The sequence below is a fragment of the Neopsephotus bourkii genome, unplaced genomic scaffold, assembly GCF_033783945.1.
Source record: "Neopsephotus bourkii isolate Nb327-2 ecotype Australia unplaced genomic scaffold, CSIRO-AGI_Nbou_v1 NB_1655, whole genome shotgun sequence".
Lineage (NCBI taxonomy): Eukaryota > Metazoa > Chordata > Aves > Psittaciformes > Psittacidae > Neopsephotus > Neopsephotus bourkii.
In genome coordinates this window covers 640154-660869 of record NW_026902129.1, presented here as the reverse complement: position 1 = coordinate 660869, position 20716 = coordinate 640154, and the positions used below count along the sequence as shown (strand labels likewise).

The 20716-nt window shown below is 40.3% G+C and overlaps 1 protein-coding gene across 1 annotated transcript in view; it reads left to right on the top strand.

The window, feature by feature from the left end:
* Window positions 1-20716, top strand: part of ITGA9 (integrin subunit alpha 9) — a 214367-nt gene that overhangs the window by 123628 nt on the left and 70023 nt on the right. The window contains exons 17-18 of the mRNA XM_061375024.1: window positions 2123-2199; window positions 16795-16945. Of these exons, the coding sequence (XP_061231008.1) occupies window positions 2123-2199; window positions 16795-16945 (228 nt within the window). The remainder of the gene's footprint in view (window positions 1-2122; window positions 2200-16794; window positions 16946-20716) is intronic.

Genomic DNA, 20716 nt, shown 5'->3' with positions numbered 1-20716 from the left:
AGTAGTTTTAGAAAATGAGATATTTATTAATTCTTTCTAAAGAACTGCAACTGTAGATTTAGTAACAAAATTCCAGCATTATTAGGTAGTTACTTAAACGTACTTACAGTACTTTGTTCTTTGAAACGTGCAGGTCATCTCTTTGATCTTTCTGTTCGCTTTGCCAAGATTTCGGCAATGCAAATAGGGAAACTGGCAGGCAAGAATATTTTTGCAGTTTATTTTTCTTTCTCTTCTGAAGGTCAAACAGTACTTCCTATATATAGCTACTATGGTGGTTGAGAATTAATCCTGAGGACTTTCGATACTAATACATCTGAAACATGCCATGTTTTGAGAGGAATATCTCATGCTGGTTCCTGTGTCAAGGCTATTCTTGTCCTTTGGTATGGTATCCTTTATTAGGGAGGAAGGGTAAGTTCAGTCCTTGTGTTTAAATCCTCAACAATTTCCACTAAATGATGAGACAGCAAAAGGTGGGAACATGAAAGGGCAAAGTAAATTAGCCCCAAAGACCAACCTCCCATCTTTCTTGTGGCAAGTCAGTACAACCTACAGCATAGTACATACCTGCTAGGCAAGCACCAATTAACTCCATAAGGGTCTGCTCCTTTTTGGAGAGCTCTGACGATATATAAAAAGGTGAGTAATCTGCCTCCTTAGCTCAGAATCTTTCTGAAGAGGCAAGAACTAGGAATCTCTATGCCTGGGCTTAAGATTCAAAGTCTTTCTCTGGTTCTGATATGGCTGGACAGGGCTCTTAACAAATGTATTAACTCTGTATCTTTTTTTCTTCTTTTTTTTCTCCCCTGGGTCTCTCCAACCCTACTGACCACTACGTGTGTCCTGCACAGATTTGCTCTGTATTTGCATTTATGTTAGAAATGTATTTACTTTGGTAATAAGAGTAATGAAACCGAGCCCAAAGAAAGGAATTTTCACAGTAAAGGAAGAGATCAGTGTATTGCCAAGTTGCCTAGCTGAACAGTGTTGGCAACCCTCGTTTTGAGTATTTGTTCTTCGAATGTCTGGTAAGCTGGAGAGTATTACAACTCAGAATGAGTCTGAAAATTCTAGTCATATGTTCAGAGGGTATTGACCTTTGTTCTCATGAGCAGGAGAAAGAAACCATGATCTTGACAGCATCTGGGTTTCTTGGATTTCAGGAACATGTTCCTGTCCTCTTCCTTCACTCGCTGGTGGCTCCCTCTTTCAGCTATGACAAACTAGGATGATAATCTTCTCACGTATTCCTTCTTCTTGCTGTTTAAATAGCATGCCCATGTCCAGGGGTCATGTCATCCTTTTACAGTTCCCAGCTTTATCAATCTGTTAAACTCCCTCAATGATAGTCTTTACCAGAGTTCACAAGATTGACAGTGATTCTATTGTTTGATGGTTTCACTGGTACATATCTTTGCAATTTTCTGTTGCTTACAAAATGGCAAAAATGTTTCCTACCACACAGAAATCTTCCCTGTGAGGGTGCTGAGGCACTGGCACAGGGTGCCCAGAGAAGCTGTGGCTGCCCCATCCCTGGCAGTGTTCAAGGCCAGGTTGGATGGGGCTTGGAGCAACCTGCTCTAGTGGAAGGTGTCCCTGCCTGTGGCAGTGGGTCAGAACTGGGTGAGCTTTAAAGCCCCTTCCAACTCAAACCAGTCTGGGATTTTATATAAAAAGAAACAAAGTTTAATTCTCTATCTTTAATACAGGCTAGTGAATAAGTTTGGTGGGTGATTTCCTCACTTGCAATTCTTAGAACTAAAAATAGTTTCATAAATATCTTACTTGCTGTTTCATTTTCATACACATGCGTTGAGAAGAGAAATGAGAGTGCCAGAAATACTGTGTAAGCAGTAATTCTTGTCAGATGAGAAGTGGGAATGGATTGAGGAAAACCTCTGGGAAAGTCTGGTTCTGGTGAGGCTTCTTGTTCAGTTAAAAGAGAATAGAGCCACTTCTGATAAAGTTGAGATTTGTCTGCCCTTGAATTTCCTGAACACTCACATCATATATTCCTGTATCACAGGTTTTGGTGTGTTTATTTCATCCAGACATGTCCGTTCTATGAATTCTGATCATACTCTTTTCATACTACAATAGTTCTTTTCTCTTTTTACAGACTGTTTTCGAGAGGAATTGTCAGTCTGATGACTGTGCTGCTGATTTGAAACTTCAGGGTAAATTATTGCTCTCTAGGTGAGTAGGTGAACTTTTTTTTTCTTTTCCTTTATTGTGGTAGTATGCCATTTATTTTATGTAAGATGGCAGTGAAAAATCAAAATACAAACTTTTTGTATGTAGACTAGAAGAATGATAACAGTGATACCACCTTTAGTGCAGAAAGGTCTTGGGAAGGGACTTTATCACTCTCTACAAGTACCTGAAAGGAGGATGGAGCCAGGAAGGTGCTGGTCTCTGCTCTCAAGTAAGAAATGACAGACCAAGAGGAAACGGTATCAAGCTGCACCAGGAGAGGTTTAGACTGGAGATTATGAACAGTGTCTTCTCTGAAAGGGTGGTGAGGCATTGGAACAGGCTGCCCAGGGCAGTGGTGGAGTCACTGTGCCTGGAAGTATTCACACACCATGTGATGCATGCTCAGATTGAGTACCGACATGGGCCATGTAATTTTTCAGATGATAAAATACTAGTTTATGACATGATAGGAGTAAAACTGCCTGCAAAATTATCACATGGAAGATTAAAAGCAGCCAATCCTCAGAACATAGCAAACTATCTTTTTCTGTTTCTCAACCTGTAGTTTTGCTGACTGCCTTGAAATACTGCTCTCCTTTGTCAGACACTTCTTGTTAGCAACTTGTGTACGTGTGTCTCATTTCACTTTCTTCTCATCAAAACCTCATTGAATAGACCAGAGGTGAAGTTTGTGTTCTGTCCCTTGTGACTGGTGATCCTAGGAAAATGCCTATTGTTTTGCCTGGATGTAGTTATTCAGTTTCGGGATAAATGAGGCTAAAGGTGAACTTTACACATCACTTCTGTTTCCTTTTTTTCTCAGTGTTTTTAGCACAGTTTTAGAGATGGAAGTGCTGACACAAGTTGTTTAATCTTGTGCCAGAGGTTTTGCTGTTTAATGGAGATGCTTTCAGTGAAATGCTTTGCTCACAGGTCAGGAAAGAGAGGGGAAGAGACTCCCCTGCTTTAGGGGAAAAAAAAAAGATTAGAGGAAGAAGTAATACTCAGGAGAGAGACATACATTTTATATAAGCCTACAGCAATGCCGTAACCGTACTTGGAAACAAAACTGAACCAGAGTCAAGTCTGAGAAGTTATGGACTTCTCCAGACACGACTGAAGTCCACAGGAATGTTTCAGGGGATTGGCGGGGAACAGGGTTAGGTCTCAGGTTGCTGAGTCCAAGCTTTGACTGCGATTAGTCAGGATTTGTGACCTTTCACTTGATCTTTGTGGTGAGCAAAGTCTGCTGAGAGCTGGAGACCTGTCTGTGTAGAGTAGGGAAGGCAGTGAGGGATTTTGTCCTGCAGTTGAGAAATAATCAGTAACAAGCAAGGGACAAGTCCTAACAAGTTGTCAGGCAGTGTATAGTAATCATAGCACTAAGTTGTGTTCATGATTGGAGCATTAGACTGTTTATTTTTATAGCAGTTATTTATGTGATCTTGGCTATGTAAAAGCCACAACTGTCAAAGAAGCTTAGGATATTCAAATACAGTTTCTACCATTGGATAGCAAGATGTTGAAGAAGTGCTCTTAAATCTTCTTTATCCAGTGACACTCTGAAGTCCTGTTTGAAATAAACAGGATGTCGCCAAATCCATCAAGGCTGCACAGAACAGGTTCTCTTTAGCTAGAGCTGAGTAGGCTTCAGTTTTGAACCAAAGCAGAATAGGTATCCAAGGAAAATAAGTATTTTTTTGTTATTATTATAATTATTATTATTACTACAAAAGCATGCCATGGATTCTGATTCTAGAGAAGTGTCTGTCTTGAAGAATACGGTCATTTTTCCAGCCCCATGTGTTTCATGCTCCAGAATCCTGTCAGCATTTTTCCTCATTACTCCTGTTTATGCTACCTCTGTGTACAAAGCAACTTTTTTTTTTTTTTAGAAAGAGCAAAAAAGGTGACTCATTGATTACTATCTGCACTAAACAATTGACTTCATTGTTAGCAAGGTTGTGGCAATGCCTTTGTCTAAATAAATAATTACATCTGACTAAATTTGGTGGACTTACTGGAAAAAAACGCAATTAATGGCACACAGACAGATTGGATTAAAATAAACAGGATGTTTATGGGAAGGCAGCAGTAAGTGCTGTCTCAGAGCTGCTGCAACTCTTTGAAGATGTCACTGGACATGCAGATAGGATAATTCAGTTCAGATAATCTACCTGGACTTGCAACAGGCTTCTACTAAGATTTCTCACCAAAGGTTCACAAAGAAAGTAAGTTGGCCAGGTCTGAGGTGCCTGAATGGTGCCTGAGCATTACTATCCAATTAAAAGGTAGTCAACAGGGAGAAGGTGTAAATATTTATCCTCCTGGTGGAGAAAACTCCACAAGTGCTTCTGCTGGGGCCAGTGGTTTTCAACATATTCATAGTTGATCAGGGAAATAATCTGCAAGAGATTAATAGCAAGATGATAAAGTTTGCTAATCATACTAAACTATTCAGAGCAATGAAAAGAACATGGAGATATGCTTTCATTAAGTGTGTGATTAATCTGTTGATTTTACTGTTGGGAATGTTGGAAACGCTGAGAGTTAGAGAAATGGCAAATATGAATGCTGGAAGGTGCAGAAATATGTCAGCAAAATAACACTTTGTGCTTGCCTTGTTCTTCCATAGGCCTCTTGCTTTTAGGCGTAGCTGGATACAGGACTCTATGCTAGAGGGACAGACTTGGTCTGGCTGTTTTTCCACACGTCTCATAAATCTGTAGCATATTAGAGACAAAAGCTGTGCAAAGAGCTATATAATGTAAGGTATAGTTTTGTTCATCGCTATATATAATACGCTTTCAAACGTGTGCTGGTTAGGACATATATGTGTGTAGGAAGTTAGATTATATTATCATCAAGAGAATTGTGTGCTGAGGTCACTCTTACGAGCTAAAGAACTGCACAAGCTACTCTGATACAGAGTTCACCTGGAATGCATTTGAATCACTAGAATTACCCAGTTAAATGATTGCACCCAGCTTTGAGTATGCCAAACCCACATACCAAATGACTCTCAGGAAAACCAACCAGTGCTGGTAAAGCTAACCAGGTCTGCTCTGATTTTGCTTTTCTTGGGATCTCCTTCTCTTCTGAAAATTTACGCATGTGCCCTCAAATTTTGAGCCCTCAAATTCTGAGCACTGCACTTTGATAGATAACAAATAGCCTGGGATGTTAACACACGGTCTAGGTAATGACCTAACACATGGCTATTTGTCCAAAGTGCTTGAGCCATGCAAATCTGCACGTGTAAGTTAGAAACTTCACTGCTGTTCTGACCAGATATGATTTGGTTTACCTCATTATTTCCTGTTGTTGAGGTGCTGCTGCATGTGAGTTTTCCACTGCATGTGGGAAACAGTGCTGCTGGGCAAGCTGAAATCCTCCTTTGTCAAGCTGGAGAATAGGGTAGAGTAGGACTGCTTGAAAGTGGATGATGATAAAAAACCTCAAAGTTGTAGCTCTATCTGGAAGCTTTTGCAAAGGTTTGGATGGGGGGGAGGGATGGTGTATGGTGGTTATTTGAATACTTCTGTTGTGGTGAAAGGTGCCCTTAGAGACTTAACCTGAAGACCAGGGTAGCAGAATCATAAAATTGTTTGGGTTGGACTGGACCCTCAAAGGTCATCTAGTCCAAACCTCTGCTATGAGCAGGGACATCTTCAACATGCTGTACTGGAGAAATAAAAAACCCACAACACCACAAAAGTTAGAATGCATTTATCCTGTAAAGAATAAGGTTTGTTTTCAGTTAACCCTTTAAGGTTCATCCACCTTCATTAGTATCAGTTTGTGTGTAAACCCATCCTAACTTCCTGAAGGTATCGTGGGATGATGGAACCAAACTCTTCCTGCTTGGGGTAGATGACAAGAGGGGTGAGAATCATGGAGTGTGGCTTGGCAGGTTCAGACCAGAGATTTGGAAAAACCTTTTTGCACAGGCAGTTCATGCTGCCCAGGTATAAGGTGTGCCTAAATGGTGTGCTCTGCCATCCTGGGATTCAGGACTTGGCTAGGTAAGTAGAAGAGAAACTGAAGGAGCAGAAGGGAGGTGTTTCATCTTTTCAGTCATGACTGCTTTCAAATCCGTTTTTCTTAAAGAACAAACACTGGAGGTTTTGGCAGCACAGAGACTACTCATCACCTTCCCCTTTGAAGAGTCTCCAGTGATAAATCTTGCAGCTGTCACAGGAGATAGCAGAATCTGGCTCTATCTATGCAGTGATGTTGGGTGGAGAGTGGGAAGATGTCTTAAGAAAGAGAACTGAAAGTATCTTAGTGTAAAGAATGTATTTATGTATTGCATACGGGTAAGTTTAATGACACAATCTGAACCCATAAGAGAAATAGGAATAGAATATTTTGCAATAAACTTTATTTTTATGGCCATAGCTTTGGGACACCAATAGGAAACGAGTTTTCCTTTCCATCAACCCAGTCCTGAAAAGCAAAACACAATTAAAGGGTGTTCTGTTAGCTATTATTTTCACATAATGTTTGATATTAAAAATATATTTATTACGTATCATGCTTGACTTCAGTGCCTCACTCTGTTTTCTCAGCACAGCAAATGTCTTTTCCATCAGGTTTCTGTAACAAATAGTACATTTTCATTGACCCTCTCCATAGCTACTTTTTTCGAGGCTGAACTACATCTGTTTCCTCAAGATGTGCTGGGGGAAACTCTGAAGTAGGTGTTCTGTAGAAGATTATGCCTTCCTAGCCTTTAAAATCTGCTAATCCAGTCCTCTGATACTTTATGTGGGAGAAAGGGCTCTGGTCTTTTAGGAATCTGAAAGTGATGAGGGAGCAGGAGTGCTAGAAATGCACATCTTGCCTGATATACTGATGCGGTTTCAGGTCCTTAGCTGATGCCTGTCGATCTGATCAGCACTCTGCAGAGACCGTGGTAGTTATCAATCCTGTTTAGGCTGTAACAGGAACCAAATGAAAACCATGAAGAAGACGTCTGAGTAACAGTGAGGGTGTTTGAACAAACAGACTTTCTCCCGCTATAATAAACCAGCTAAAAAGACCAGAGCAGAATAGGTGGTGGCTTCTCTGAGAAATGCAGCTAGGAAGGAAATCCTGTATGGCTGTGTAAATATACTGACAGCCCGTGTGTCGCAGTGAATAGAGCGGCTTTACTGAAAACAAACAATGCAAGAAGAAACATGATGGTGCAGCATATCATGTAGCTGCTGCGTTCCAGCACAAGCTGTGCGCATGGTATGTAAATCAGGTTGTAAGCACAGGACTACAAGCCCCCTTGGATAGAAAATGCTGTAGTAAATACTGCTATAATAAATATTATAGCAACAGAAAATGCTGTAATATATACTGCTGATCCTGAGAAAGTTCCAGGAGGAAGTCTGTCTTCCATATATTTATGTGACATGAGGTTACCCTTCATCCATCATTAGAACCAGAATTACTCACCCTTTGGAGTGCTTCTGGATGTGTGTTTGGCTGTTTGGAATAAGCAGCTTGCTATTATGTGTTAGTTTAGAGCATCCTTATTGGCCACTGTTCATTAGATTTGTATTTATGTTCCTCCCCTACAGTCCAGCTGAGGTTGCCATACATACTGCTGCAAGTAGTTGATGTTGGAAATGTAAAATGGGAAGCAAAAGTCATAGAAAGCCAAAGAGGTGACAGGTGTATTTTGCAGAGATTTTCAAGGTTTTTCAAACTGGATTTTGGGGTTGTTTTTCTTCTTTTTTTTGGGGGGGGAGGGGGAGGGGTTGGAGTCAATGCTTTCAAAAGTTCTCTTGTAAAAAAAAGGAATTTTGTGAAATGTCCTTTTCTGATTGAAAGGGCCAGTTTGTGACTTGGCGCAGTTCTGCTTCTGCTGGTCTCTCTGGAATTAGCCAGAAAATAGATAAAACCCCAGTTGGTCAAAAATTTCATTGAGTTTGAAATATTTCCATTTGGACAAAATGGTAATTTTTGAAGAAGAATATTCTCCAGGTAAAAGATTTGTTGGGATGTTTTAGGGTGTATTCTCAAAGTACCTAACCCTCACTGAAAAGACAAGGGTGAGTGTGCTCCGCCACCCTGTTCTCCCCACTCCCATCTCCAGCTTACAACCGAAGTTTATAAGCATATTATTATTTATTAGTGAAGAATAAATAATTTCACATAGCTGGCTAGCTATACAACTGCGAAACTGGCTATTGTGCAAGTGCTCTGTATAGGTGAAAGGATGAGTACGTTCATGGGCCTATTAAAATCAGTGGAAGAACACCCTTTATTTCACATCATCAGACATCTGGATTTGAAAAAGGAACTTCAGAAGTTTTGTATTGACTTGTCAAATTATTACAGAACCTGAGCTGAAGGAATCCAGAAATCGTAGATAAAAATGTGTTATGGCAGCGTTGTCCAATTTGCTTTTCACCAGCACAAGACATGATGGCAGAAAGACAGCATCTTCTGAAGGAAGGAGCAATAACATAAAACTTTGATCAGAAAGTTCAGTACTTTTTGAGTCTATCACATAAATACAGTAATATTACATAAAAAAAATTAATAAAAGTTTTCACTGATCATAGATTTTTGCAAACCCATGAAGAGAAGCCGGAAGCTTGTGGTTTCATGTGGGAAGCAAAGCTGTTTCATAAATTTGACCAGGCTCACGCCTCAGCACTTATCTTCCTTTGATCACACAACGGGGATTTGTTTCCAGAGAGGCCTCACGTTTCATGGAATGCCCGTTGCGGTTTTATGCCCCTGAAGTGCATCTTAACAAAACAATCCTGATGAGGAAAACAATATCCTTTCATTTGGAGCTTAATTACACGCTCTGATAATATCTTTTTTTTCCCTTCCTCTTCATTCATAGCAGATGGAGAATTTGCTTTCATTTATTTTATCTTTCATTGAACAAACACTTCTTTCAAAAATGTTTTGGACATTGTGTTTACCCTGGGCAGGCTACCCTAAATAGAGAAGCTGCTCAGATGGAGTTAATTTTCTGCTTTACAGAAGAAACACCCCCCCCAAATAAAAAAAGCAAAGAAAAAAGAGCAAATGCTATGGTTTTGCATTTCTAGTGCTAGGAAAGTGGTCTGGAGCTTTCAGTAAAGTGTTTCTGTGTAGAAAGCTGTGTGTACCAATATGGATACTCCAACTTACACAACACATATATGGAGCCATGACTGATCTTACTGCAGTCATGTGCTGCCCACTGGTTACTTGGTCACACTCCAGTGCTGTCCTCACTCATGATCTTTTAAACTACCAAAAGAGTTATTTCAAGGGAGAAAAGAGCAACAAAACACTGAGAAAAATGGATATGAGAAGATTGCTTTCTGTTTTCTCAAAAAGTCATACCAAGTTTCACACTATGTTGTAATTTCATAAATTGTAGTGTAGTTTAATGTTATTTCAAAGTAATTTACTGCTCTGTAAAGGATGGAGTAGAAAAATGCTTGTACCGTTTCATATATGTTAGTAGATTTGTAATCCTGTTTGGAATTTATTCTTTTCAATGAATCCAGGAAGCAGAATTCTGATTTCTAATTCGCCTTTACTTCTATTTATCTTTTAACTTCAGGTAGTTGTTAACGTATTGAATGCGGCATTTGTGAGACGCATAGAAAACTTTATTGTAGCTCATCCAGGATGGAATTTTCAGTTTCTGGAAAGGGCTGCTCAGCAGTGCCCGCAATTAATCAGGATGTAGAACAACTTGCAGTGGGAGCATCGTTTCAGGAACAAGTGAATGTTTTCCCTTGTTGAGGGTGAATGGGGAAGAAGAAAAGGTGTCTTGGTTTCCATCTGGTTAGTTGCACTCAGAGCTTCATAAATCTCTCCCAAAATAAATAAATAAGTCCAGTTTGATAGCAGTGGGCAGTCCTGCTCCTTTTGAACATGTCGTGATTGAACCCATATGGATGGTAATAGAGCCATCAAGCGATGAGTGGTAACAAACCTCAGTAGTCCACATCTCATACAAGAATGTAGATTTCCAATCTCTGTTTTCTAGTAACAGTCCACTGATGATCAGTCAGACATACCGTACAAGCCAGCTTTGTCGCTTCTTAAATACTGGTTTTGTTTTGTAGGAGTCACTTGACTGTATCTACTGGCGTAGGATTTTGCTGTTTGTTTTTTTAAACTAGACCCTAAAGAGAAGTTTTTTATATAACCTGAAATCATTGCTGAACTAATGTATAACCTGGCCCTCTTTGTGAGCATGTCAACATGAGTGTTTTACAGACCTAAGATAGTTCAAGTTCCCATATTGTTTCTTGCTCTAGCAACCAAAGTACAAGGCTAACAAAAAAAAGCTTAAGCTCAGGCAACACTATCATACATGAGCTACCTTCAGAGGTGGAAGTTCTTGATGCTATCCAGACCAACTTGAAGAAGGTGCACCATTGTTTTGCATTTGTAGAATACATGTTGGCTGATGCATCCATGCATGTGTATGTATCTCTATTTCCTAAAGTAGTAAACCTGTACTGTTTCTAATGTTTTATCTCTGCTTAGCTGCTTTTATTGACTTCTAAATGTGTGTGCTGTTTGGAGCACTGTCTTTTTCTCCCTCCTCAGTGTTCAGCTATGTTGTTTTTTAATATGTGGATGCCCCAGCATCCCAGGAATGGGACAAACAATTGAAACTGTCTAATAATAGGAGATCTATTTCTGAAGGCATAATTTCTATGGTAAATACATGGTTTGTGTGATGATTCTGTAATGATCTAGTTCCTAGAAACAGTGTCCTAGAAGTGACACTGGTTCATGACACATCTATGGTCAACAATCACCTATTTTAATAGATCTCTGAGTATTTAAACAGATAGGAAACATAGGGGGTTTTGTTTCCTTCATGTCAGGCTGATGTGTGCAACTTTCAGCTACATGCCTGTTAGTGTTTGTCTTTTGCATTTCTTTCTGCCACTAGTAACTAGATTTTGTTTGTATTCCAACCTTAGGATGCTCTGACACACACATGCAGGGGGGCACAGTACCATTTATTCCAAGGACACTGCTTTCGATTATAAAAGATGTTGGTTTGTATGTGTGTCTGCAAGGGTGAAAGATTAGATTAGAGCTGTTGTAGATGTTGTGCCTCATCTTGCTTTCATGTGACAGTTTCATAAACCAGGGTAGCTTCATTCAAACCAAAAGCTGCTCCCTGGGGTAAACATTGTGAAAACAGAGGCAGCTCTTTCCCCATTGCTTCTTCAGTTCTGTTTATACAGGGTTGTGAACATCTGTGTACAATTGAAATTACTGATAATATTAAAAGGCACCAGATTTCTGTAGGGTGATAAGGGGTGTTTTTATGTGGGTGTTGTGCCCGGCTCTGTCCTTTTTACTTAAAAATTTGAAGATATAGGTCATTGGGGATTATAGCTGTTGTGTAGTTATGGGGCAGTTGTGTGGGGGAAAAGACATCTATTTCCAGAAAAGCTTCAACTATATTGTAAGTAGTTGTAAGTAGAAATTGCTTTATTGTTTCAATACCATCATAAAAAGGAAAAAGGATTTTCTAGAGTGTTGCCCCTCCCTCCCCCTATACTTTAACACTCAAATGTTTTCTTTTTGAAAATTTAATTGTAGGGTGGAAAAGGTAACACTCTGTGCCATATTCCTGAACTGCAATATATATGGGAAGTGAAGGGCTAAAGACAGCAGCTCTGCTCCGGAAGGCTGCCAGCAGGAGCAGCTCCACGTCCTGGCCCTGGCCACACTGCAGTAGGTGCTTTTTTCATGAGGGACAGTCATTCCTTACAATGAGGAAACACTGGCACATTGTTAGTCAGTCTTCATAGGGAGCAACATTGGTATGATATTGCTCCCAAACTGACATAGAACCTTGGTTGACCATATCTCAAATTCTCTGTTGTTCATCACCTTACGTTCTCTTCTACTAAGAGCACACTGCAAGGTTTCCACTTGAGACATAGAAAAGATCATTAATGAAACAATATGATGGGCACCAAGCTAGTTGACAATAGCTGGCTTAGTGCATCTCAGGCTGTAGTCATCAACCACATGAGGTCTCTTATTATCTTTGCTTAGTGTAGGCTTCAGTGTGAGAGGAGAAAGGCAGCAGCTTAGCTAATGCAGAATAAGCCGTGATATCTTGAGTGTCTGGCTGAGTCCTAAGTCTAGGTTGGCTGTGAACTTTGCAGAGAGAATTGAACTTGCATGCATATGCAATGTCAAGACAACGTAACCAAGCAGTGTAAAATCCAATGGAACCGTAGAATGGAGTCATAGAATGGTTTGGGTGGGAAGAGACCTTAAAGCTTATACAGTTCCAACCCCCTGCCATGGGCAGGGACACCTTCCTCTAGAGCAGGTTGCTCCAAGCCCCGTCCAACCTGGCCTTGAATGCTGCCAGGGATGGAGTAGCTCTAGGCACCCTGTGCCAGCGCCTCCGCACCCTCACAGGGAAGAATTTCTTCCTAATGTCTCATCTCAATCTCCCCTCTGGCAGGTTAAAGCCATTCCCCCATGTCTTGTCACTACAGGCCCTTGTAAAAAGTCCTCCAGATTTCTTGCTGTCCTCTTTAAGTACTGGCAGACTGTTATAAGGTCTCCCCAGAGCCTTCTCTTTTCCAGGCTGAACAAGCCCAGCTCTCTTAGCCTGTCAATAGCTTTGCTCCCTGTGGGGTTGTTTAAAATTTTTACTTGGTCTGGGTTTGTTTGTGGGGCTGCTACCTCTCAGCTTTCCAGTGAGACATCAAATGAATTCCCAGGTCAGCTCAGGGTTTCAGCTTTCATTGGCTGTTGAGGTTTAAGTATTTGCAAAACTTCCCAGAGTTCAACTGCCCCTGTAGCCTGTGCTAAAAACCCAGGAGAAAGGTTTTCAGGGTTGATGTAAAGAGTCTGTGGAGACAAAATAATATTCAAGTACTACAGGAACTGTGAAAAACAACCTCAGTGCTGGTTGGTGAAGGTAGAAATCTATTTGGATCTGTCACAGGACCAATGTTGTGGACTCATGCCCTTTACTAATTTACAAGTGAAAGGTGTGATGCCTTAATTGCATCTGATGGAGATGGAGGACAGATTGGACTTTAGTTGTTCAAAGCATTTTTGTGCACTTGCAGTCTCAAACCTCAGCTGTAACTTCCACTGTCTGCTGAGCAGTAGTGGTGATTTATCAATACAGGTGCTGATTCTGTGTAAAGAAAGAAAGGCTCCTAATCTAAAAGAGAAAGTTGGTGACCCAGACTAACAGGGTAAGTACGACCCCGTCACATTCCTTGCGCTATGCATGGTCTGTGCAGGCTGAGAGGAAGTGCTAAACGCTTTTTCATTTTTTACCAAAAATTCTCTCTAGTGCAGGAAATAGAGCACTATGTCCCCGAGTACCTTTTGGAATGTGGATTATGTCTCCCCTGGTCCATGTTAATAAAAACACCAGCATCTTGGGGGTGGGGAAATGAAAATTGCAGATCTTTTCAGTGTGCCTGTCCCAGCTGGTCTTTCTTCTCTTGCTGACCATAGTGCAATGATGTGGTGCAGGCATTAAAAAGAACGTTTAAGTATGCAAAAAGATGACACTTGCTTTATCCCAGAATTTAGTTCCCCTTTCTTAATCACTTAGGAGGAAAACATTAATTATATCTATTTACATTTGATGTGTAGTACCATGGCCAGTGAAATCAAAAGAGTGGCAGAATTGCTTGCTGCCTGTAAGTCTTGGTCGTGCAAATGAAAGCTGCAGGTGTTTAGTACTTCCAAATGTCAGACTTTTCAAGCAGCCATTGATAGCTTGGCATCCTTCTTGTGCCTTCATGTACACGTGTGTGTACAAATGTGTTTGCCTATATATAAGGTATATATGCATCTATGGTCTACCCAGAACTTTTACTCAGCATAGCACTTGTGCGTAGTACCTGATGTAATGAGATAGTGGTGTTCTATGCAACTGAGCTATTACATCTTGGTGTTTTTCCACCCTTTTTCTTTTTTCCTTTTTTTTGTGCCTTTTTATTTTTAGCCTTGTGTCTTTTTATATTTCGCTCCTTGATGTAAGCAAGGTTACAAGGACCAGGGCGAGAATGTTGGCAGCTTTATAGTTCTCAGCCAACAAAACATAAACTGAAAGCTATTACTTAATTATGTTACTTCAGTTGTTTGACATATCAAGATGAAGGAATGGCTTTAGTTTTTCTTGTTTCTGGCAGGTGACAACAGTTCTTTAGTTGACATATTTTGACGTTGCAGCTTGGCCACTTAATATACAGCAGGCTCTGGAGGAGGATGGCACTGGCTTGGCAGTAGAGCTGCTCCAGCACCCCAGCAGCCTGTTTGCACGCCATGACGTTACTCTCTCAAGCAGCAAACAGGGCCTGGGAACTCCCCTGTGAATGGGGAGATTACTAATCCTCTTCTTACTGCAAGTGAACCTGATTCATTCCAGATGTACACAGATTTAATGATTCAGAAAGCTGGCTCTCTTAAAATGAGACTTGCAGCACAATCTCATATAGCCTTTTAGAGGAAGAACTGAACCAGCCTAAAATCAGTGAGGTTTTTCAGTTTCTTACTGTGTGAATTTTGCATAGGAGCAACTGCAGTGTGATCTTAGGAAACAGGTTTTCTTTTTTCTCTGCTAAGGAAAATGTTGTTAGAAACATCATTTTGGTATGATGTACTTTTAACAGAGGAGTGGTAGCTTTAGAAAAGGGTAACACAGTGCAGTGGTGCTTATTTTGACTCTTTTTTGGTGGGTTTAGTTGTAAATAGGATTTAATTTAAGTATTCTTTTATTATTCAGTAGGAAGAGTATTCTTGATTGTCTTGACTTGAGGTTAAATCTCTAAACGCTGCTACTACCAATTCAGGGAGGATTCTGTAGCATACATTGCATTTAGTGTCAAATAAAAGATAAATAAGATAAAGCATAAGACAAATATCTTGTAGTGCTCCTTCGCTTACTGGAGTGATGGTTCCAGATTTTGCTAATGAGTTTGATAGGTGCTGAGTAAGTTCTGAAGTGATTGCAGGAAGTGAGATTATAAAGTACATGAGAAATAACTCTCAGTAATAAATTACCGGTTTATTTTATTGCTTTCAAATATGCACTTTTGATAATTAGGAAATCCCAACAGATTGTTCAGTGTCTTCACAATTTGTCTGCTTTTTCTGCTGTAAATGTTGAAGTTTAAAAGCTTTCAAGTGTTTTTGTATGGTTGTGCCATTAATTTGGTATATAAGAAGCAATAACTCAAACCATTTGCACCTCTCAAACTAGTTTTGCAGTCGATCCTGCGCTGCATACGGTTTTGCAAATATTTATTCTCACTGATAGTTGACTCTGAGAACAAACTATAATGTTGAGAAAGCATTTTCAGAGTTGCTGATATGCAGAAGAGCAGTGTGTGGCAGCATATACATCCTTGGCACAGCCATTCTTTCATGGAAATTGGGTGAAAGGAAGGTGGTTTGGCCAGCTACTGGTTGCTGTGTGTCACTGTGTGCTGCTGCATGCATGTGTATTGTGTAACGACACCTGGCAGGGCCCGTGTGAGAGGGTATCTTTCCTTAGAGATGGTTCCTTTGTACTTTTGGGCTGGCTGTGCCCTATAGGAAATAATTGAGAGCCATCTCCCTGCTTTGTGCCCTTTTCTGACCAGCTACTTGCTGTATTCTCTGTGACACTATCTCTTTCTCTGTAATGTATGAATGGTCTTAGACTCCAGTAGCCAATTTGATATTTTGGCTATTTTTTCTTATATTTACATTTATACATGGTATATCCCATATTATCTCTTACTGTGCTTTTAGTTCCTAGGCCTGAAGATGTGTGCATCGATACTGTAGTTTAGCCTTTATTCCTACTTGTTAGCTCATCTTCTGGACAGCCTAGTATGATTAAATATTGAATAATACATATATGCATAGATGAATATTTATATTTGCCTCTGTGTGCATATCTGTCTGTGTTTGTAATCTGTAATGCCATATTACAATAGTGTATTGATTTATGATATATGTCTGTTATTTTAGTTTAGCTATTGCATTGGTATTGCACTTACAGATGACTCCATCAGGTTAGGTCTAGCTTAAACACCCGAAGAGAGATTAGTGAACATTTGTTGTAATTTCTGTACAAGTGAAAACACACCTGCTTCTGTATTTTATTTTACCCTCTTTATGTTTTTTCTATCCATAGCATAACTGTAAGAAGTTACCAGAATGTTAGAATAAGTTTGAATTATTGAGGGACAAACTGAAACAGATTGTGTATTTGAATGTGGGCGTATTTTCTTGAACTTGTTGCATTTCCCCTGTTCAATTACTTTACAGTCTTCAGCTATTTTATTCTCACTAAAACCATATTAAAAATAAGTCATGTGAAACAGTTCCACGTGAGGATCGTGGGGTTTCCTTACAGTCACAAAAGACTGTGTCAGAACCATGACTCGGGAGCTGCTCATTCCTAGTACACACACCCACAGCTGCACTATGCATTGGCCAGAGAGCACATTCCTGAATTACTGACTACCGAGCTTTTAAGCAGTTGAGTTGTGACAATTCTATATCAGGAAGAAAGATGGACCAGAGTGTGGAAATTACCTAGAGTTAAACCAGTGTAACTGTTTCTGCCTACAGCATTGATGACAGAACTGCCTACCTGGCCCTGGGAGCGGTGAGGAACATCTCACTTAACATTTCCATCTCTAACATTGGGGATGATGCCTACGACACCAATGTTTTCTTCAATTTTTCTGGAGAGCTCTTCTTCATCAAAATGTGGCAAAAGGTAAGAAAGGCCAATGCTGCTGAGTAGGTCTCTTAACAATTTAATTGCAAGATGTAGGCACACAGCACGGCCTGGTCCACACTGTTGAGACATGTGTACATTATTTCTGGTTATGGTGGGCTTGAATTTCTTCTAAGCTCTTTACTGAGTTTTAATTTTGTGGGTTTGATCTATGTAATTACATGCTCTGTGTTTCTGTAGAAGTCACAGCACTGTTATTTGGGGTACATTAATGAAAAAGAAAGACTGTTTGATTGAGGTATTATGGTATTAAGAGACCAATCTGGAAACTGGTAGGGTACCAAATGGTGCTGATATACACAGTGTCTCTAGTTTGAATAGTGCCACTCTGTGCTCAGCAATCCTGGTGATCTGATCTCAGCTCTTAGGTTTTTTCTTCATTGTAATTAAGAACAAAGCTGTTCTTTTCTCACATCCTGGTGCAAGTTTGGGTTGTAGCCAGGACACACCACTAGATCCAGGAGCTCAGAAGTGCATTTAATTTAATCTGCGTGGAGTCAGATGAATATTTTGAGTCAGTCTCTTCACATTTAAATTGGAATACATGGATATTTTCATTGGTATGGGTTCATTTAGAGATAAAGTTGTTGAAATGTGAACACTGAATTGAGGTTTTTGCAGACTGATGGCCTCAGAAGCTGTTTGAGCTTGAGTAATGTGAAAAGGCTTGTGCAAAATGGGAGCTGTACAAGCAAAACAACATTCTGTTTGCTCCTGCTTTTCACAATCATTTGTCTTTCTGCTGGAGCTTTGCTTTGCAAGCTGTAGGAGCAATATTAAAAAACAGTAGTATAACAGTTGCAAAGTATGGGAATAACCTGGTCCATTGTACCAATGACATTTTGCTATCACGTGTCATGTTATATGGTAGACATATGTTATATGGTAGCTTTTGGTTCTTGTAGACCTCTTCAGTGAACTCAGTGCATAATAAAACAAAATATGGTAATTTCTTATACGTGCTCTTTCAGTGTTCAGTTTTGGCTATTAAGTTTAATGCATTTGTAAGCCTCAGAAAGTTGTCTTTGTATTACAAGCTTAATTTTCAGACATGCATGCCGTTTACCAGGAGGAAGAAAGCAGGGGATAAAATATAAATGTCTTATGCCAATACGCAACTTCTTTTTAATGGAAGTTTTATGTAAAGACTTCCAGGGTCTGGCCCAGCTCCCATTGAAGTCAGTGAGAAGGTTTCCATTCCTTTGCAGTGGAAAAGAAACAAAGCTTGATGCATGTTCTTTTAAAAGGTTGTTGTGGCCTTTTCTTTTTTCCTTCTATGCTTACATGTTGAATATTTTGCACACACAGATTAACTGGTACACCAATTGCCTTCATTGTTCTTCTTGGCCAACACTGCAAGGGAACAAAATGAAGATGATGTGATGTTTCCCTTGGTATATTACCTTGAGCCTGGGTCTAATGCACACTTGAAACATCTGTGCTGAATGCTGCCTAGAAGGAGTAGTTTCTGGAAGCAAATGACATTGTTGTAGGGTTATCTCACTGCTCAGTGTGTCTTCTGCTAATAGAAGCTAGTATTTCTTTAAAGAAAAACACAGCACACAGCAAGGAAGCAGGTAGGCTTTCTTCTTTCTCAGGTCTTGCAAACAGCATCAGGGCATATAGTATATATATGGTATAATCTGCTATTAATCTGTTGTCCAGCTGTTCTTGTGATTGATTTGATAGGGTTTGGGGGGGGGGGTGTTGATGATTGTTTTAGAAGCAGTTTTGAAAACCCAAGTCACAGGGTTTTGTTGGGTAATTTTGCTTCCTCTCAGTCTGCTTTTGCTTCGGGACAAACTAATATATTCTTGGCCTCACCATTTGACCAGCTGGGAAACTGGATTAGGACCTCATAGCCTCAATTACAGTAATATGTTTTCCCTAAGTTCTCTGAACAATCATTTTTATTTATATTTGTTGTACAGTATCACAACCTCTTCCCTTCCCTTGACGTCTGTGCATAATAGAATCATAGAATCATAGAATAGTTAGGGTTGGAAAGGACCTTAAGATCATCAAGTTTCAACCCCCTGCGATGGGCAGGGACACCTCCCACTAAACCATGTCACCCAAGGCTCTGTCCAACCTGGAGATGAACACCGCCAGGGATGGAACATTCACAACTTTCCTGGGCAACCTATTCCAGTGCCTCACCACCCTCACAGGAAAGAACTTCTTCCTTATATCCAATCTGAACTTCCCCTGTTTAAGTTTTAACCCGTTACCCCTTGTCCTATCACTACAGTCCCTAATGAAGAGTCTCTCTCCAGCATGCTTATTAATATATACATATGTATAATGCATCCTGTGCATGTACTTTAAATAGATTTTGCTCCTGATTGAATACTGCCCAGGCAAAAATCCAGAACGCGAGGCCAGAATAAAAATGACGACTCTTAAGATTTCCCTTAGTGGAGCAATTTTGGAATCAAAAGAGCTTCTTGTTATGGGAAACTTTCAGCAGCAACTGCCTTTTAATGAATAACACTAAAGTGGAAGGTGATGGTCGCTTCCGTGTGGCTGCTCCCTTCTCTGCAAGGTGACTCTGAGAACCATCATCACATGGTGGGCTTCATGACCCATCTCTGGAGTTCTTTCAGGATGCTGTGAGTCCCCCATGTGTTTTTGCTGTGTCCCTACTGGGGACATATCTAGTGGATTGAGTGTGGGTTTCTTTTTCTGCAGCTTGGTTGCAGGGAGACCTGGCAATGCAAGAGGTTTAATGCTGGGTTTTTTCAAAGGAGTGATTGAGATAAAATACCCCATCTTCTGTTTGAAAAGAAATGGAGCGGTCTAGTTCAGGGATGATGATGAAGGGTCATCATTCTCTGGAGGGTCTGTGTGGATCTAGCTCCACTTTCCTGTCGACTGAGGTTTCATGAGACACTAGCTAGAGAACAGTCAGACATTAGAATAATCAACCAGGGAAGTGGGAGGTCCCCTTGAAACTGCCAGGTATCTATGATTCTGTGATACCTGGCAGGATTTTGTTTCATCTTTATGAGGTGAAAAAGCGCTTGCCAACTGATCTTCTGGAGACTCCACCTATTCCACTGTCTGATTTTCCTATTGTGCTGCAGCCAGTCCTCCCTGTCTCCATGGATGAAGCCCAGTGTTTTCTTTCCATAGCTCCTGACACAGACCTTCTCTTGAGAGGCACAGTATGGGGCACAGGATGACTTTTCATTCCTGCCTGTGCTCGCTGCAGCACTTTCAACTCTCTCATCACTACTGCCCTTTGAAGGGGCTGCCTTCACTGAGGTGCCGCTGTCCTCCTGCACTTCAAAGCATCCCTTCACCCTTTCTAAAAGAGAGGAGACTGTTCTGGGGAAATGGGCATGTAACTATAAGATACCAAATTTGTTAACTGGTGAAATTCCTGAAGATGTGGGTTACAGCTGTGGCTCTCATCTCCAGTAGCTGAGTGTACATATTCTTTTCCTTTATGTTTACATTTAGTGCCTTACAATTATGCTAGTTATTGTACCTCTCATTGGGCATGATAATACTTATTTTTCAACTCCTAAATTTGGTGGGGTTAAACTGTTTGAGATTTTAAGAAGCCAATCTTAACTGCTATTACTTATTAAAGTAACAAATAATCATCAAAAAGGACAAAGTCCTTTCAGAGGTGGGCTGAGGATGGGTGTGGTTTTGAGACAGCGGTGAAGATCAGACATTGATGCAACTCCTGTGCAGGTTTCAAGCTCTCACTCTGTAAGTATTATTTTACAGATGCATGGA